The sequence below is a fragment of the Lagenorhynchus albirostris genome, chromosome 8 (genome assembly GCF_949774975.1).
Source record: "Lagenorhynchus albirostris chromosome 8, mLagAlb1.1, whole genome shotgun sequence".
NCBI lineage: Eukaryota > Metazoa > Chordata > Mammalia > Artiodactyla > Delphinidae > Lagenorhynchus > Lagenorhynchus albirostris.
The window spans coordinates 22,627,346-22,647,162 of record NC_083102.1 but is presented as its reverse complement, the minus strand read 5'-3'; the positions used below and the strand labels follow the sequence as shown (position 1 = coordinate 22,647,162).

The following is a 19,817-nucleotide window of genomic DNA, read 5'->3' as shown; positions in this document are numbered from 1 at the left end:
ATTATCAATGCTCTGTTTCCCAGCCATTGGCATGGTTGTGTGAGAGCTGCTTGTCCTGGAATTGGGCCTGGTGGGCACAGTAGGGTTGAGATGGGAAGGAAAAGGTCTCACTAGAGATGGGTTCTTACTTCCATGTTCCCTGAAGTCTAGCAGCCTGTGGGTTGGGGTGGTCTTAGACAAGGATGCCCAGGGTGAGATCTCTGCACACCTTCCCTCTCTCTTTCCACCTACTCCCCTCCAACCCCCCAGCAACTCCTTACTAAGCAGGACAGCTTGGACATCTACAACGAAAGAGATCTCTTTAAGACTGAGGAACCAGCCACAGAGGAGGAAGAGGAGTCTGCTGGCGATGGAGAGCGTACCTTGGATGGAGAGTTAGACTTGCTAGAGCAGGACCCTCTAGTACCACCTCCACCCTCACAGGCACCCCTCTCTGCTGAGCGGGTGGCCTTTCCCAAGGGCCTACCGTGGACCCCAAAGGTCAGGTAGGTTTGATAACACCAAGCACCCTGAGCTTCGGGGTTTCAGTCACTGGAGGCCCAGGGTGGAGTGGTCTATGTATTCAAGGCTCAATAAGCTGGTCTGGGAGTCGGAACTCCTGGGTTTGAAGTTCCCTGCTGTCTTCCCTTACTGTTCCAGTTCTCCAACTGGAGGAGTAGGAGCCCAGTAAGGGTCCTTCTCTCAAGGTTTGCTTTTCTTCCCTTCTCTGGGATTTGTCTCTCCACCGTCCTCTCAGACAGAAGGACATTGAACACTTCTTGGAGATGAGCAGGAACAAGTTCATCGGATTCACTCTGGGGCAGTAAGTGACTGGATGGTCAGAACTGGCTATAGAGTGGTTTTTAGAGGGCCACGGGAGCGGGTGGCCTAGAGTGAGAGATGTTGCCTGGTCGTGATTATACAACCCAGAGCCATGGGCAGCTCCCAGTGACTGCTTTGGGTTCTTGCCATGGAGTTTTTTCCTTCCAGTTTCCTAGAACTTTTATGTTCTCATCCAGGTGTAGGACCTTGAGCAACAAGTCATTTCCCTCTTGAACATCAATCTCCTTGTCAGTGTTATTAGATGGTCCCTGCAAGCCCTTCTGTAATGGGCCAGAATTCTGTGAAGAAGCGACATGGTTGGAACAGATCTTTCCCCATTCCCCCACCCTCTTGAATCCTCTCTCGTCACTACAAAACCTGAGAAACCATTGTTACTACCGTTTCACTGTCAAAAGTGTTGGGCAACATGCCCTTTTAAGTAGGAACCTGCTCCCAGACAAAGTGAGTCCCCAAAAGACTATACAGAAATCCTGATTTTCAGGGACATTTCCCTGTACCATTATTCTTTTTGTGTCCTGAAGCAACGATGGGGGACCTGGTAGCTTGCAGAGAAAGATCCAGTGTTCCAGATGGTGAAAGTGGCATGGTCCACATGACTCCAGGGGGTATTGGTAATTCTCTCTACTTTTGACCCTTATGATCTGATGTGTCTTGCATTTCACAGGGACACAGATACCTTGGTTGGATTACCCAGGCCCATCCATGAGAGCGTGAAGACCCTCAAGCAGGTGACCAGGGTGGGCTCTCAGTCTTCAGGGATAGGGAGCCATCAAGGCAAGTTGGATGACTAGGGTCCTGGGTCCTGGGTGGTGCTTTTCCACCAGACACGTTCTGAACCTGTTATTCTGTACTTCCTCCGCAGGCATTTTGGCCAAAGAGGTAAAAAATCAGGTCTCTCCGTACCTACTCAGTGTCCTACGTTTAGATAGATGAACAAGTTCTCCTTTCTTCCTCTCATTCCTTTTCCCTCCTCCCACCCTTCTCTCTCTTCCCACTTATTGCTTCCTTCCCTTTCCTTCTCTCTCCTTAGAGGCTCACTAACTTCCACAGGCCCAGGATTGAGTAGCAGTCTGCTCTGTATCCAAAGTGTATGTGTGCACGAGTAAGAGTAGTCATTCCTTGCACAGACCTTGATCCCCACCCCACCCCATCATCATCACTCTGTACACACACAGACACACATACAGGCACATGCAGCAAAACTCTCAGGGCAGTGGTCCAGGGGCAAGGGCCTATTCTTGGCTTCCCCTCGCACGATTTTTTGGTTTTTTTTGAAAGGCTGCGCCATGCGACATGCAGGATCTTAGTTCCCCAACCAGGGATCGAACCCGTGCCCCCTGCGTTGGGAGCACGGAGACTTAACCACTGGACCGCCAGGGAAGTCCCTCCCCTTGCACTTTGGTTGAAGGTAAATGCTAAGGTATTTGCTGCCCTTCAAACATGGAAATATGGAATAAACACTGTATTGAAGCACTTTGCTGCTGTTCATGATGCAAAGGTAAATAAGGCTCCTGCCTTCAAAGGGTGCGTAGTGTATTTGGGCTGACAGACCCATAAACAGGACATTTCCTTGTCATTGGGAAAATGATCACTGGTACACATGTGATCGAGGCCCTCAGCCCCTTGTTGATGTCTTATGTTTCCCAGCACAAGTACATCTCCATCGCAGATGTTCAGATCAAGAATGAGGAAGAGCTAGAGAAGTGCCCCATGTCTTTGGTGAGTCAAGGGGAATCCTGCACAGGAGGAAATCTGTCTGCAGTGCTGTCGCATAACTCGCGTGCATGCTGTTACTGTATGCATGACTCTTACTGTATGCTAGGCAAAGCAAGGTCTCTACTTTCACGATACATTAAAGTTGGAGAAAAACGATAAGTAATTAAGGAAACGAGAAGACTTTCAGAGAATGGTAGATATGGTTAAGAAAATTTAAATAGGGTGACATATCATGTAGTAGACTATTTTAGATTGGGCAATCAGGGTATGTAGACCTCTGAGAAGGTGATAATTACCTAAGATCTGAGGTATAAGAAGGAGCTGGCCATAAGAACATCAGGGGAAAGAGCATTCGAAGCAGAGCGAACAGACTTATTAAAAAGGTAAGAGCAAGCTCAGAATGTTAGAGGTAGTGGATGAAGGCTAGTGTGGCTGGAGCACGGTGGGGAGGGGGAAGGTTGTCTGAGATGGGGTCAGAGAGGTGGCCTGGGGCCACTTTACACAGGACATTTAAGCGAAGATAGGGAGCTTGAAGTTGATTCAAGGGACAAAAGGAAGCCTTTGGAGATTTTAAACCGGGGAGTGACATGATCTGTCTTTTTATAATAAAAACCATTGGCTACTTTGTAAAGGCTGGATGAGGAAAGAGTGGAAGCAGGGAGGTTGGGAAGCTCTTAAAATAGTCAAGGTGAGAGATGATGGTGTTTTAGATGGTGGTAGGAAGTGTGGAGATAGGGAGAAGTGGATGAATTTGGTTTATATTTTGGAGGTACAGCTGACAGGAGTTGCAGTTCAATTGGCTGTGGATAGAGAGACATAAAGGGCAATCAAGAATAAGTACCATTTGTCAAGATGAGGAGTTCTGTTTTTTTGTTTTTGTCTTTTTATTTAATTTATTTTTATTTCTGGCTGTGTTGGGTCTTCATTGCTGCGCGCAGGCTTTCTCTAGCTGCGGCAAGCGGGGGGCTACTCTTCATTGCGGTGCGTGGGCTTCTCATTGCGGCAGCTTCTCTTGTTGCAGAGTGCGGGCTCAGTAGTTGTGGCGCGTGGGCTTAGCTGCTCCGCGGCATGTGGGATCTTCCCAGACCAGGGCTCGTCAGGCAGATTCTTAACCACTGCACCACCAGGGAAGCCCTGTTTTTTGGGTTTTTTTAATGTGTTTTCTTCCCCCTGTTTTTCTTTTTCTTTCATTTCTTTTCTTTTTTGTGGTTGGGGGCACTGTGCTGTGCGGCTTGCAGTATCTTAGTTCCCCAACCAGGGACTGAACCCCGGTCCCACAGCAGTGATAGCATGGAGTCCTAACCACTGGACTGCCAGGGAATTCCTAGGAGTTCTGTCTTATCAAGGGTTCTATTTTGGTTGTACTAAGATTTAGATGTCCATTAGACACCCATGCAGAGCAGCCAAGCAATTAGGTGTATGGGTCTAGAGTTCTAGAGAGAGGACTGACTTAGGGAAATAAATTTGGGAACTGTTGACTCATGGACAGTGTTAAAAGCCATCGAACTGGCTGAGATAACCTGAGGAGGGAGTAAAGATAGAGAGAGAATGGAACCCAGGACAAAGCCCTGGGGCACACCAATATGTCAAGGATGGGATGATTCAGGAAAGGAGCCAAAAAAAAGAAAAACCCTCAATGAGGTGGGAGGAAATCCAGGAGATTGTGATGCCATAAAAGCTAAGCAAAGAAAGTCTTTCAAGGCTTCCCTGGTGGCGCAGTGGTTGAGAATCCGCCTGCCAATGCAGGGATCACGTTAGATCCCTGGTCCAGGAAGATCCCACATGCTGTGGAGCAACTAAGCCCGTGCGCCGCAACTACTGAGCCTGCTCTCTAGAGCCCGTAAGCCACAACTACTGAAGCCCGCGTGCTTAGAGCCCGTGCTCTGCAACAAGAGAAGCCACCGCAATGAGAAGCCTGTGCACCGCAACGAAGAGTAGCCCCCGTTCACCGCAACTAGAGAAAGCCCGTGTGCAGCAACGAAGACCCAACACAGCCAAAAATAAATAAATAAAATTTATTAAAAAAAAAAGGTCTTTCAAGAAGAAGGGGGTGATCAGCTATGTTAAATGTTGCTAATAAATGGTGCTTGATAAGACCTTAGGTGCTCATTGACTTTGGCAACATAGAGATAACTGGTGACCTTGATAAGAGCAACCTCAAGTGAAGTGGTGGGGCCAGAAGCCTAGTTGGAGTGTATTGAAAAGGGAATGTAAAGAAAGGAGGTAGACTTAGTCAACATAGACAAACCACATAGAAGTTCTGTTGTGAAAAGGAAGGTAGAAATGGGGTGGTAGCGCAAGGAGGATGTGGGTCAAGGAAATGTTATAGCTAGGAGATACTGGAGCGTGGAGTCCTAAAAGGGTTGATCCAGGAGAAAGGAGATAATTATAGAACTGATGCATTCGATAAAGCAAAAGGGTGTGAGCACCAGCGGAGGGTAGCCTTTGATAGGAGCACGGGTGGTTCATCCTTCATGTCAAGAAGGAAGGTAGAGACTCTGATAGATTTGGTGTTGAGAAAATGAGGCTGTGCCTGTCTGATTGCTTCTGTTTTGTCCGTGAAGTGAGAGTTAGGGTCAGCAACTGTTGAGGGGCTGTGGGATGAGGGGATTGGTTTGAAGAGAGGGGAGAACGTATGAAATAGGCCTTTTAGAGAACAGCAAGGCAAACATGCAGGATTGCCAGGGTTATTATCCATTTAAGCAGCAGAATAGAAGGGGCCTGGTTACTCCTCCTTGCTTCAGGGTCTCATGGCAGTGACCCTTGTCCTGTAATAGAGCGACCTGGGTGGGGAGGAAGGACTGCACTGGCCAAAGATGACAGTGGCCTGAGTGCCTCTTGATAAAGGGCTACTCTGATAAAGGGCTTAAGTGGGGTCATCACAAGGACAGAGCTGTGCATGAGGAGCCTGGTCAGAAAGGAGGAAGGGATGTTGTAGAGGGTAGTGGAGAAGGGAAGAAAATAGTTTCCACCTAAAATTTTCCCTGCTAATACCCCTTCCTGCCTCTCCAGGCCTTTATTAACCCTCTCTGTTGAGTCACCTACCTCTCCTTTCTGACTTTGGAGCAGCCCAGAGCTCTCAGATGGCCTCAGATTGACACCATAGGAAGTGCCTCTGTGTGGGGTGTCAGTTCCAGTGTCCCAGGCGTACCTGTGGCCTGAGCTAAGCCCAAGTATATCCAGCAAAGCAGTAGTCTGAGCCAACTCTTTGGTGGGAGTTCTTTTTTTAAAAAAATTTATTTATTTATTTATTTATTTTTGGCTGCACTTTTCATTGCTGCCCGTGGGCTTTCTCTAGTTGCGGTGAGCGGGGGCTACTCTTCGTTGCGGTGCACAGGCTTCTCATTGCGGTGGCTTCTCGTTGCAGAGCACGGGCTCTAGGCATACAGGCTCAGTAGTTGTGGCACACAGGCTCTAGAGCACAGGCTCAGTAGTTGTGGTGCATGGGCATAGCTGCTCCATGGCATGTGGGATCTTCCCAGTCCAGGGCTCGAACCCGTGTCCCCTGCATTGGCAGGTGGATTCTTAACCACTGCGTTGCTGGGAGTTCTGACTCCTGACCTAGCAAGAGTGACATAGAGAGAATTCTGGATTGATTCCAGATGACAGGACAACCAAAATCATAGATTCTCAGGGCTGGAAGAGCCCTCAGAGGTCATCCAGACCAGCCCACTGATCCTAGGAAGAGGAAATTAGGTCTCAGAGAGGGAAAGTAACTTACCCAAGGTCCTACAATGAATCATTAACACAGCTAGGGTAGGAATCCTGATCTGACTCCCAGATCTTTTCCTCCCACCCTCCACAACCAAGGAAACATAGGTTTTGGTCAACTGGAAAATGGCCTGGGCAAACTGTATGTTTCTTGCCATAGGGGGAAGAGGTAGTACCAGAGACGCCGTGTGAAATCCTCTACCAGGGCATGCTGTATAGCCTCCCCCAGTACATGGTAAGGAGATGGCTGGGCCAGAGTTTCCCTTCTCAGCTGTGAGGAATAGAGAGCTGAGAGCCCTCTTAAGCTGAGCCATCTGTCATTTGAGCTTGCTTCCTGAGCCTTCACCCTTCAGGCAAGGCATTCTCTGAGCTTTCCTCAGGGCTCCTCCCAGAGGAAGAAGGACTTGGCTATATTCCCAAGTCCTTCTTTGCGAGGGGTGGAGAATGAGGTGGGTCCCTGCAGGATGCATAGGGGGCCCTCCTCCTAAGTAAGTGCCTTAGTCCCCCTGAGGTCTGCCGTGGCCTCTGGTGTCCTAGTTGGCCTCAGGCTATGATGGTGAGGACGCTGATGGTCTGAGGTAGAGGAAGGAAAACGGTTGGGGAGGGAGATCTTGCTTATACCTCCCACCTAATTTTTAGGCATTGCCCCTCTCACTCTGTTCCTTCAATCCTCTTTGGAAAGAGCAGTCTTGAAGCAGAACAGCCCATAAGCTCCCTTCTGGCTCCTTAGCCTCACAGGCAAGCCTGTCAGGACAGGGCACCTGTTTGCTCTTCTGGAGGCTGGGCAGATTTGGTCATTGAGGGAAGAACTTAGAGAAAGGCTTTAAAACATTTCTCTTAGGGCTGTTGAACTGTGGAAGAATAACCTTGTTGAATGGGGGGGATTTCCTCATTTTCTACTTCCCAGATTGCTCTACTTAAGATTCTACTGGCTGCAGCCCCTACATCCAAGGCTAAGACAGACTCTATCAACATCCTGGCAGATGTCCTGCCTGAGGAGATGCCGTGAGTGCTTCAACTGGGGCAGCTGCTAAATATTAGCTACCTTGTCTGCAGGGTCTCTTTAGTCCCCACCTCACCTTGTTAACACTTACAGGGATTGTCTCCAAAGAGATCTCCTCTCTGCCACCAGTAGCCCCTTTCCACTGTAGTGCTCTCAGCTCTGCTCTTTTCAGCTCAGAATTGAGAGTCTGGAGGGTAACATCAGTGCCAGTTACTGGCTGCACATGTATGTGGGTGGACATTGCCAAGGGATGAGCTTGCCAAAGGAGAGAGAAACAAAGAGATCAGAGGAGCTTTTCTCCTGACTCATAAGTGGGAACTCTGGAGGTTTCCCTAGCACAGTTCAGGTTTCTGAAGTTCTGGCTCTCTTGTGTTTATTGCATCTGACCCAAATACCTGGGTCCTCGTAGGCCTTGCTCTAAGGTCACCCTCTGCACTGACTCTTCCTTTCCCCGTTGTAGCATCACTGTTCTCCAGAGCATGAAGTTGGGCATTGATGTGAACAGGCACAAGGAGATCATCGTAAAGAGTATCTCTGCCCTGCTCCTGCTACTCCTCAAACACTTCAAACTGAATCATATCTACCAGGTGAGCAGCTTAGAGCACTTCTCCACATGTCTCAGGTGTCCTCCAGGTCCTGTCTCCCAAAGGAGGAACGAAAGGGCCTTTGAGGTCCAGCTAAGCATCTTTCAGCCTTTCCTTTGTCTCACGGAATCCAGATACCTGTTGCACAAGCTTGGGGTGGGAAGTGGGGAATTGTCCTAGAAAGTTGCAAATGTCTGTGTCCTTTGAACATTATCCAGCGGTTGTGCATAGGAATCCCTAGCTTCTTGGGAATATGCCCTGCCAGCTTTGAAGCAATGGACCACAGGATTCAAGCATGCCACAAAAAGGGGAAGTGGGGGAGTGCTGAGCATACTTTTCTATATGTGAAGCACTTTTTTTTTTAATTTATTTACTTTTTTTATTTTTGGCTGCGTTGGGTATTCGTTGCTGCTCACAGGCTTTCTCAAGTTGTGGTGAGCGGGGGCTACTCTTCGTTGCTGTGCGTGGGCTTCTCCTGTTGCAGAGCATGGGCTCTAGGTGTGCGGGCTTCAGTACTTGTGGCTCACAGGCTCAATAGTTGTGGCTCATGGGCTTAGTTCCTCTGCGGCATGAGGGATCTTTCCGGACCAGAACTTAAACCCATGTCCCCTGCAATGGCAGGCAGATTTTTAACCACTGCGCCACCAGGGAAGTCCCGTGAAGCACTTCTCTAACATTTGAGATGTAATTCTATATAAGACACACTTCTGGCTGTTAAGGGCTTTGAAGTTTTGTAAAGGATACAGATGTATAAATAGCCAATTATGGCGTGATAAGTGCTGTTATACAGGTAAGCATTGGCTGCTATGGAAACACTAATCCAACCTGAGGTGGAGAAGATGTGACTTCTAACCTGAGTCCTAAAGAAACAGATGTTAGCCAGGATACGGGAGTTGTCAGGGAAAGGTAGCAGGAAGCATTTCAAGCAGAAAAGCTAATTTGTGAAAGTCCAGAAGGGAGAGAGCAGAGTACCTTGGAAACTAATTAAATGTTGCTGGAGTTCTGCCTGGAGTGGAGGGAGTGGGGACGTCTGGTGATACATGAAGCTGGAGGGGATGGCAGGGAGCAGATCATAATACATATGCTAGCACACAGTTTTGAGTACTTACAATGTGGCCAGCACTCTGTTAAGTTCATGTAAGATCTCATTTAATTCTCTCAACCCTACAAGTTGGGTCTTATTTTATTCCACTGAGGCTAAAAAAGGTTAAGAACCTGCTTCCCTATGAAAGCACTGTTTGCCATGCTAAAAAGTTTGGACTTGGTGCTATGGGTGTTGCCAAGATATAGGAGAACATGGGGGCAGTGAATGGATGTTCTCTGTGGTGAGACATGGAGAGGAGAGGGAGCCTTCTCATTCCTGCACAGGGGCTCTGCCTCATTTTCCTCCTAAGGACCAAGCTTGCTGGTAGAAGAGCAGGACCTCAGAGTGCAGGGAAGCCCCTCCAGGGTATGTGTCCATGGCAGGTTTGACTGTACAACCAGGATATTTCTCCACTTTCATACATTCAGAGACATCTTTGGGTGTGTTAGGTGCCCTGAGTACTCACACTTCTTCTGCCAGTGTTTGCTGAGCAGCAGCAGCGCTGGAAGAAGTAGGGATGGATGAGAAATAGTGCTCCTAGTAGAAAGAGAACTGTGTATGTGTGCTTCTGTCTGCTGCTTTTGGTGGGCAATATGTGGATCAACAGCCAGACAGGTGGGTGGCTTGATGGGTCTTGCCCTGGTCAGTGCATCCTGACAAGGCTACAGACATGTCTCAAACTGAAAAATGTTTTCCATCACTTGATAGTAGGTATGCATTGGCTTCTTCATCTGAGGCTTTGGAAAATACCCTGGGTCAGCTGCCAGGGAGAAAGTATTAAGGCAGAAGAGAGAAATGGGCAACACAACCTGACTCCCCACTGCTAACCACACACCTGAGCAAAGGGCAGCTTAGCTTGCTGCCATGGCTATTTCTCGGTGATCAGGAAGAGCTAAGGGATTTAAAACACTACAATTTTCTGCTTTTTCAACCTAGTTTCTACACTTCCCAGCAGTCTAGGTTCTGGATCTGGAGACAAACTGTGTCTGATGTTCCTCTGTATCACGGGCAAAATCCAGGTGACACAACTCCATGACACTGCCCCAATAGGTCTTCCTGGGTGCAAACCCCATCCAGATGCAAGAGAGCAAAATGTAGCCCTATGTTCTGGTGTTCAGCCCATCAAAAAGATCTTGGACTTATTCTCAGTGTAGTATCTGTTGACTGAAGGACTCTTGTTGATTCATTCATTAAAATACTGATATTCTAAGTATGGGGGCTAATATAGTGAACCAGACTCACGCTGGAGCCCACATTCCAGTGGTTCATTTGGTTACTGTGTGCCGTATCCATCCTGACTGAGTGATGCCAGCAGTTGCTGGGCTGCACCTGTTCCTGCTATATCAATCACAGTTGAAACCCTATGAGCCAGGGCTTTGGTATGGAAGACAACTCCCTCAGGGAGCCTTCCTTTCCTGTAGAGCTTAGGAACAAATCTCACAGCAATTCTTTCTATTTATCTGGAGTGGGATTTTCTCTCTGGCTTGTTTATGTTTTGTGCTTTTGGTCAGGTGCTTGCAACATACACACACTGCAGATTGTCCCCTTCTCTGTAGGATGGGCTGGCTGAAGATGGTTCTTCCCACTTCCCAGACAGGAAGACTGATAACACAAGTGGACAGTGGATATTCTTAGGAATGGATATTAGAATTGTACTTGCCTCTTTTTTTTTTTTCATACAGACCTTCTATTCTCCCCCAAATAAGCATCCTTTCTGCTTTGATCTTTTAATTTAGTTTGAATATGTATCACAACATTTGGTATTTGCCAACTGCATTCCATTGATCCTGAAGTTCTTCAATCAAAATATCTTGTCCTACATCACTGCCAAAAACAGGTAAGAACTCGGGACAGGTTTATTTCAAAGGGATATTTGGGATGGTTGAGAAGTTACATCGTCTCAGAGCCGAGTTTCTGTTCTCCTGGTGTCCCTGGTCCTTTCTATCTTAGAGCTGTCACTGTCAAATTTAATTTCCTTGAAGTGCTACTGGTGGGGTGTATGGTTTGGCCTCTTCACAAAGATATTTGTATTTTAATAGTTTTGAAAACTGAAAATGCCATGACTCAAAGAAATGAAACTGCAACGATGAAATTTCAGCCCTATGGCAGAAGGATCCAGAAAATATTTTTTGTGAAGCATCCTACTTGTCTGGTCAGCCCTAATTTTAGTATAAATCATAAGTTGGATCAATCACACTACTTTGTAAAGTGTTATACAGAATTTGTAACTAAAGATAAATAATAGAACCTTACTTAGATCAATTTGTAGTTTAAAAAAATACAGGAGATTCACATCCATTATTTCATTTAATCTCCTCAGTAGTGCTAAGACATATCACAATAAGTTTTATTCCCATTTTACCAATTAGGAAACAAATTCAGAGAGGTTAATTGACTTACTTAAGGATAACATGCTAGTGAGACCCCTTAAGTAAGCAGCAGAGGCAGGGTTAAAGCATAAATTGCTTTCTGATCACAGTTGCTATGGATTGCTCCAGCCAAGTGCGGACTTGGGGGGTTAACAGAGTAGATCCTTGTTCCTCAGTTTGCTACTTACACAAAAACTAGAAGGATGATAATCAGTAGAGTTGACCAGAAGTGCTTTACCAGAGGCAAAGTTCGTAAAGTAGAAGAAGGCTGACCTGACACTTGAGGTGACTGGAGAGGGGCTAGGAGATATTGCCCCACCAGTCTGTCAGCACGGCCAGAAACTCCACCCTGGAGAGGCAGCCTACTTATATGTAGTTTAAAACACACAAACAGAACCTGAAGTCACGGGACCTGGATTCCTGACCTGGATCTGCCACTTGCTAGCTGTGTCATCTCAAGTGTAAGACACTTTGTTTCTCTGAGACACAGTATTTTCATCTTTAAAATGAGAATAATACCTACTCTGACTATATCATAGAGCTTTTATAAGCATTAGTTAAGATAAACATAGATGAGAGTGCTTTACTTTTCCTGTTTGGAGGAAGCCTTGGAGAATGGGTTTTTCCTAACTGCAGAGAGACTTGAGCACCACCCCCCTTAAAAATGGCACTTATGGGAATTCCCTGGCCAGTGGTTAGGACTCTGCACTTTCACTCCGAGGGCCCGGGTTTGATCCCTGGTCAGGGAACTAAGATCCCACAAGCCGCGTGGCACGGCCAAAAAAAAAAGACACTTAAGACATACTAGTTGGGTTACCGGGGAAAATAAAGTGTAGGTCGGGCTGGGTAAGGGTCACAGCTTCATGAAGGTACCTGTGTGTATCAGTCAACCCTCTTAGTGATAAGGAACCAAAAAGAGCTGGACCTGGCTCACACAGAATGGGAATTTGTTAGGAGAAAATGGGCAGTATATCATCTCGAGGAACCTAGGACAGAGATGCAGCTCTGGACCTCAGGGTTGGTCTGTAGCATAAGGAGCCCAGGAAGCTCTCCACCTCCATCTATGGCCACCAAGCCTCTGTACCTCCACTCCAGTTTTTCCTCTCTCATTGACAAATAGTTTTGTCTGCTTCCTAGGCCACTTAGTGAAATATGCCCACATGAACTAAACATATTCCTGTGCCACTTCAGAGATTGAATTGGCTCTCAATCCCTGTTCCACATTCCCAGGGTTAGAGGCCCACCCTTGGATCAATCAACTGTGACTGGGGAGTGGGGTTCACGAACTAAATGCCCCCTGTACCATGGGCCTAGAAGCAGGGGCAGACAATCCAATAGGTGTCCATCAGGTTCAATTTGGAGTTGGAAGAGTGGTAGTGCCAGACTACACCGTTTGCTAAGCTTGGCCTGGATACAGTGGTCCTCTCATGCGTTACCTGTAAGCTTTACTGTTGCATGATCTTGAGAACTTGAGCACCTACAGCTCATTATTGCAGTTTCCTCATGGCTCTTACAATCTAGATATCCTAGAAACTTGTAACTTTATTTTATGCCCCCTTAGGCTAGAATTCAGTACAATGAGATTGGAACAAATCCATCCTTGATTTCCCACCCTCATTTCCTGGTTGCCAGTACCTACTTTGCCATGGGGCTTTGTCAGTGGGAGGTGGGTAGATAAGTAGATGAGCCAGCCAAGAATGTTTATCCTAATGGAGTAGTGCAGAGCCCTGGGAGAATCCAGTAGGTAGGTCCACTGCCCTCCCCTCTCCTACCTTGTTTCCCTTAGGTTACCTTTGTGGGTTTCTTGAACAAAGGTCAACATTTCTAGTCAAATAAATTGTTGTGTTTTGCTTGGATAGAAGTTTTGACTTTGAAATGTAGAGACAGGTTGAAGGAACCCCATATTCCTCTTTATAGCCTATGCTTTGCCAACATCCTTTACCCATTTCCAACTACTCTAGTTCGGATGGATTGGTGTTTAAAACCTATGGAGTGTTGGAACCAGAAGGAGCATTAGAGATTAGCTAGTCTAAATTCTGCATTGTACCAGTGAAGAAGGGAGAAAAGGAAAGAAAGAGAGCCGTCATTTCGAGTGACCGTGTCCTTGTCATCATGTGGTGCCTTATTTCCCCTGCTGACTCATGCCTGCTTCCCTGGGCTCACCGCAGAGCCTCTAGCTCCCTTGCAGTTCCCCACTGTCTGTTTTGGGGGCAGATGCTATTACCGTTCTTGAGCTACTAGATTGGCCCTGCTGCAGGAAGCTGCCTCTGTCTCAAGCTTCCTCTAGTAGTGGCTTCTGTGATCATTCCCCAGAGCTCCTGAGTTTCAGGAACATCTGGTAAGAGACAGAGGAGAGGTCTTCATTTCATTCTCACTTCCACAGGTTGTTATTATTGGGATGAGTTTGGGCAGCAACTCTGGGAGCACAATTTTATGTACACGCATACACACAAGCATACACTTAAATGCAGAAACACAAATGCACACAAGCTTATGTATTCCTTTAAAGAAGGGAGGAGAAAGGTGGCTATACAGAGGCTCTCCTTCTGCTTTCTCTTGCCTCTGCCAGATAGGGGCCAGCCTGAAAGAATTCTGTTGGTTCCTCTCATGGCTATGAGGAGAGGAGACTGGATCTGGAGTTGCCTGGCACCAGAACCCTCAGTTTCAGCTGAAATCACTAAGCAGTTTTGGAAATAGATGCAGCCTGCTGAAGAGAAATACCTCCTGCCCTTTCAGATATAGCCATTTGCTGCCATTGCCATTTACTTAAAGCCTGTCCTTATCTCTGCATCTTGCAGTATCTCGGTCCTGGATTACCCATGCTGTACCATCCAGGATTTGCCAGAGCTTACTACGGAGAGTCTGGTAAGCAAGTGGGGATTTGATACCCTTTGAAATTACCAGGTGGCACAGGTTGGCATTTGCTCTTCATTTTCTTCTCTAGCCCCCTAATGCCCTGGTTTGGGAGTCTCAGATCAGTAGAGGCATATTGGCAAGAGCACAGAGGTAGTAGGGGTTTAGAGCTGCTGACCCAGTTGAGAAAGATTTGGAAAAGCTAAGCATAGCATTTTGTAGAGAAAAGGGTCAGTGAAAAACACTGAGGAGAGGAAATTTAGAAAGATAATGGGACTGAAATTGAGTGTGAACATCTGTGATAAATGGCAGGAGAATCTCTTCTGGTCTAGCCTAAATCAATTATCTGTCTTCTTTCTGCTGTGCTACAGAAAATACCCAGGGGTGTGTACTTCAGAAAATACCTTACCTAGGTCTCTCTGAGGCAAAATTCAATATGGCCACAGAAGGATGACCCAGAAAGTTCCTCATGCTGGAAACAGTTCTAGGTAAATCATAGAAGTCCCTCAGTTATTCTGAATCCCATGAAACTGACTGATGAACAGCATGTTGAAATCAAGTGTCTATCTCATCTCTACAGCTCTTTAGATATACCTCAGCCCATACCTTCACTCTGTTGCACTGTAATTGTTTATATGTATCTGTTTCTCCATTTGACTGAAAACTCCCTAAAGGAAGAGGTAGTATCATCTTCATTTTATATCCTCAGAGTCGAGCACCATGTTCAGTACACGGAAGGACCTTAATAAATGATCAGATGATGGCACCTGTGTGTGCCCCAACCCCTTGTCCCCCAACTTTAATACCTGCAGGATGTCACATCAGAGAAGTTTATTGTGCAAAAGTAGAATGGTACCTTCTGTGGCACAAGTTTTACAGAACCATAGGATTCTTGGCTGGAGGGGACCTGAGAGCCGTTTGGCCAAACCCCCTATCTCAAAGATGAGAAACCTGAGAGCCCAGTGGATGAAGTGACTCGTCAGGTCCACTCCTCATGACAGACCCTGAATTAGAGAAGGACCCATGTCCTGAGACACTAAGTCTAGCACCTTTTTAAGCACCGGGGCAGAGATTCCCTCTCTTACTTAGATGTGGTCTCAGCAGCCAAGGAAGCTGGGAGCTTCTTACCTCTGCAGAGAGAGGTAATAAGTTGTCTAACCCTGTTTATGATGTTCCTCAATCTTTAAAACAACTGTATGAGGTTGGTATTAGTGTTTTATAGATGGAGAAGTTAAATAGCTGCCAAAACTTTATAGTTGAAAGTAGCAGAGCCAGGGTGGAGACGTGCAGCCCTGTCATTCAGAGTTGGAATGAGGAATGCACTTTCTCACAGAAACAGTGGTACAGGGATAGCATTAAAGCTCTACTGTTAGTAGGGTACTTCAAAACATAAAGTCGGACTTCCCTGGTGGCGCAATGGTTGAGCGTCCGCCTGCCGATGCAGGGGACACGGGTTAGTCCCCTGGTCGGGGAAGATCCCACATGCCGCAGAAGCTAGGCCTGTGAGCCATGGCCGCTGAGCCTGCACGTCCGGAGCCTGTGCTCCGCAACGGGAGAGGCCACAACAGTGAGAGGCCCGCATACCGCAAAAACAAACATAAAGTCAGCTTTTATGACCTGAATCAATTTCTTGATACAATGTGTTCTCTTTTCTCAATCCCATAAGTAGGAATTGATGGGAACTAAACTTTCTTATCTCTTCTGATTAACTTTTTGGGATATGAACAGAAAATTATTGAAATACTTGTTAAGCCTCTGAGAAGACTTTATTGTTATCTAAGAGTAGGTAAAAGCATGTAGCTATTCTTGGGTTTCCCTGGTGGCGCAGTGGTTGAGCGTCTGCCTGCCAATGCAGGGAACACGGGTTCGTGCCCCGGTCCGGGAAGATCCCACATGCTGTGGAGCGGCTGGGCCCGTGAGCCACAACTACTGAGCCTGCGCGTCTGGAGCTTGTGCTCCGCGGCAGTGAGAGGCCCGCGCACCGCGATGAAGAGTGGCCCCCGCTCGCCGCAACTAGAGAAAGCTCACGCACAGAAAAGAAGACCCAGCACAGCCAAAAATAAATAAATAAATGAAATTTTTTTTTTTAAAAAAAAGCATGTATCTATTCTTAATGAAAAACAGATTCATGCTAGGGATTCCTGTCCTTTCTGTGAAGCAACAGTGGCGCCTGGTGGTTTCATTTGGTAACCACAGATTTTTTTATTTTTTACTTGAACTTAGAAGTATTTCCCTGAGCTCAGTCATGGACTTAACTAGCAAGTTTACTCCACATAGATCCTCAGTATAGTGGTTTGTTTATCTAAACTGATGGCTTCTGCACTCAGAAAGGAGTAGTGTTTATATGAGTAAGATTTATGTCTTTTTCAGGCTCAGTGAATTAATTGTAAGCACAGAAAATGTACTGGCATTTTAAATATATAGGATTTTCTTTAAGTAACATTTCAATTTTTTTTTCTGACTTTAAAATTGATATATACTATTGCAGAAAATTGGGGAAATACAGAAACATACGGGAAAGAAAATAAACCACTGTTAATATTTTGTTACAGTTAACCATATATATTTATATATTCACTCATATATACACACACATATTATTTAATAAAATAAGGACTTTACATATGTTTCAATTCACATAGTAAAATTTAAATGTTCACAATATGATTTTATTAAACATTCTTAGAACATGATTTTTAATAGCTACATATAATATTACACTACTTAATTTTAAAAAAATGATTTTTTTCTACTATTGTTGGGCATTTATTTCAATGTTCTTTGTATAAATCCAAAATGAACATCCTTACTCATGAATCTTTGCCCTCATCTCTGATTATTTCCTTAAGATAGATTCCTAGAAGTGGAATTACTTGGCTAAGGTAGTCTTGATTCATATTTTCTCAGTTTTCTGTATTTGAACTGAGTTCAACTTCATTTGGAATTCCAACTACACATATAATGGACATGAAATAAAGGCAAAGTTAATGGCACATTAATTTCTATGGTCTTCTCATCTTGTCAAAATATCTAGCTCTACAATAGGCCATCTTTACTCATGTACTGAAGAGTTTCCTCACCTACCTAGTGCAGGAAGCCTTACAATTTCTAGATCTCCAAAAGTCTGTATTCAAATTCAATCCACTAAACTAGGAAAAAATTAAATTCCAAACATAAGAGAAGGATGGTGAATGTATGATTGTGTGGAAGTTAGGTATGGTCTTTAGAAGGAGGTTGCTAGAGAAGGCAGTGGGTATGGCCTCAAGTACTGTAGGATGCTCAGCATCTGGATGGTTGTTTAGAGCAATGGTATGAAAAATAGGGTGTGCAACATGATGCTTTAGGGGTGGGATATATTAGACCTTTTGTATGTATTAATATCCTTTTTTACTTTATATGTAATTTATAACATATATCATGTTATTACAACAATGCATTTATAATTTCTAACTAAATACACATTATATTTTGGAGTCATTGAGTATCAGACCTAGAAGTTTCTTAGTATCTTGCCCAGTCTTACCCTCTACTGATATGGAAGCAGGTGGAGTGGTGAAGTGTTGTCCAAAGCAGAGGGTAAGAATTTGCATGGCCTAGCCATTTGCAAAGAAATATTTGTCATTTCCTTTCAGATCTAGGCAAGTGAAATTATTAAGTTAATTCTTAAAAGGTAGTTCATTGCAAAATTCTTCAAATTTGGGTATGATTTATATTCAGAAATACCTATAAAAATATGTTCATATCACTTAAATTTATATACCTGATCCTTTCATCTATGTTTATTAGTTTTTATAACTTCCTAATCCAGATATTTACAGATATTCCAGAAGATTTTTGTTATTGTTTTTATTTTTGTTTTCTTTTTGTTCAGGTATTAAGGTCTCTAGCATTCCTTTTAGGCATTATTTAACCAGTGATTTGTGACCTCCTTAAATAAAAGTCTTTGTTTTGACATTCACCATCACTATTTAAAAGCAATATCACCATTAGCATTATTGTTTCTCTATCCTAGACAAAATGTGAACATATCATAAGGTATATATCCATTTTCCATGAGGTATTTATACAGAGGAAGAACCATGGATAAATGGTTTTTTTGCATTTTATCTATTTTCCTGGTTGTCACCCTTTCTGTAATGGGGTGATTTTTTAAACTCACATGCCCAGGTCCCTCCCAGGGCACAAGTAGTTTGCTAAAGCTCCCCAAATGACTCTGAAATTTTCTTTTCTCCTTCCTCCATACGTCCTCACATCACTTTTGAGAATCATAACTCTTACGATACCTAGATCTGGGTCCTTAACCTAGCAGTAACTTAATCAGAAGATGAACAGTAAATAAAGACAAAGTGTTAGAATTCAGTAAATACTGGAAATCTATGTTCAAGCCCTGGTTGGGGCACTTACCATGTGACCTTGGCCAGACCACCTTCCTCTTTCTGGGCCTCAGGTTTTGCTTCTATGGATAACAGCATTGGACTAGAACAGCTAAGTCTCTTCCAGTGCTCAGATTCTAACCAATCTGATTTCCTCAGTACAAAAGGAAGAAACACTCTGTTCTTCCTTCCCACAGTCGTCTGAGTTAATTATCCACTTAATTGTCTTAAGCCTGTTTTTTTTAATATATTTTCTTTTTCTTTAACATTTTAACTTTATTTATTTATCTGGCTGTGTCGGGTATTAGCTGCGGCATGCGGGATCTTCGTTGAGGCATGCGGAATCCTTCGTTGTGGCACGTGGGTTCTTCGTTGCGGAGCACGGGCTTCTCTCTAGTTGTGGCGTGTGGGTTTTCTCTTCTCTAGTTGTGGCACGCAGGCTCCAGAGCACATGGGCTCTGTAGTTCGTGGCACACAGGCTCTCTAATTGAGGCGCCAGAGCTCAGTAGTTGTGGTGCACGGGCTTAGTTGCCCTGCAGCATCTGGGGTCTTAGTTCCCCGACCAGAGATCGAACCCGCGTCCCCTGCATTGGAAGGCGGATTCTTTACCACTGGACCACCAGGGAAGTCTAGAGCGTGGGTTTTTATTTGGCTTGGCTCACTCAGCTGAGCTATGGATGGATCTTTGAGAGTAGAACCCTTGTAGGGCCTTAGAAATGCTCTGAAAGGGTAGGATGTGGTTGCTAAACTGAATCTTCAGACCAAATGTGTATGCAAACAAATATTTATTTGTGAGAGTGGAACATGGGCAATTTTTTTTTTTTTTTTTTTTTGCGGTACGCGGGCCTCTCACCGCTGTGGCCTCTCCCGTCGCGGAGCACAGGCTCCGGACGCGCAGGCTCAGCGGCCATGGCTCACAGGCGCAGCCGCTCCGTGGCATGTGGGATCTTCCCGGACCGGGGCACGAACCCGCGTCCCCTGCATTGGCAGGCGGACTCTCAACCACTGCGCCACCAGGGAAGCCCCAGGGCAATTCTTTTTTAATTTTAGCTGGTTGAAAGTGAGTAAAGGTCTTGCTTTGGATACTGCTAAGTACCAGGAACAAGAGAATACAGCCAAGTGCTGCTGTTCACAAAATATATCCCCATGAAGAAGTTTGCATCTTAATTAATATGCTGAGTCCTGAAAAAAAAAAAAAAGAGGAAGGAAGAAGGTAACCTGCTTTATTTAGTTAGCTAGTTTTATAAATTTATTTATTTGGTTTTGGTTGCTTTGGGTCTTCGTTGCTGCACACGGGCTTTC

General features: G+C 45.2%; 1 protein-coding gene across 2 annotated transcripts in view; it reads left to right on the top strand.

Moving 5' to 3' along the window:
• The window catches only part of STRIP2 (striatin interacting protein 2), a 48,889-nt gene that overhangs the window by 15,425 nt on the left and 13,647 nt on the right, over window positions 1-19,817 (top strand). For both annotated transcript variants that reach the window (XM_060156704.1, XM_060156703.1), the window contains exons 10-18: window positions 250-485; window positions 737-802; window positions 1,487-1,550; window positions 2,470-2,541; window positions 6,410-6,484; window positions 7,157-7,254; window positions 7,713-7,839; window positions 10,657-10,757; window positions 14,088-14,154. In XM_060156704.1, coding sequence (XP_060012687.1) covers window positions 250-485; window positions 737-802; window positions 1,487-1,550; window positions 2,470-2,541; window positions 6,410-6,484; window positions 7,157-7,254; window positions 7,713-7,839; window positions 10,657-10,757; window positions 14,088-14,154 — 906 coding nt within the window. The remainder of the gene's footprint in view (window positions 1-249; window positions 486-736; window positions 803-1,486; window positions 1,551-2,469; window positions 2,542-6,409; window positions 6,485-7,156; window positions 7,255-7,712; window positions 7,840-10,656; window positions 10,758-14,087; window positions 14,155-19,817) is intronic.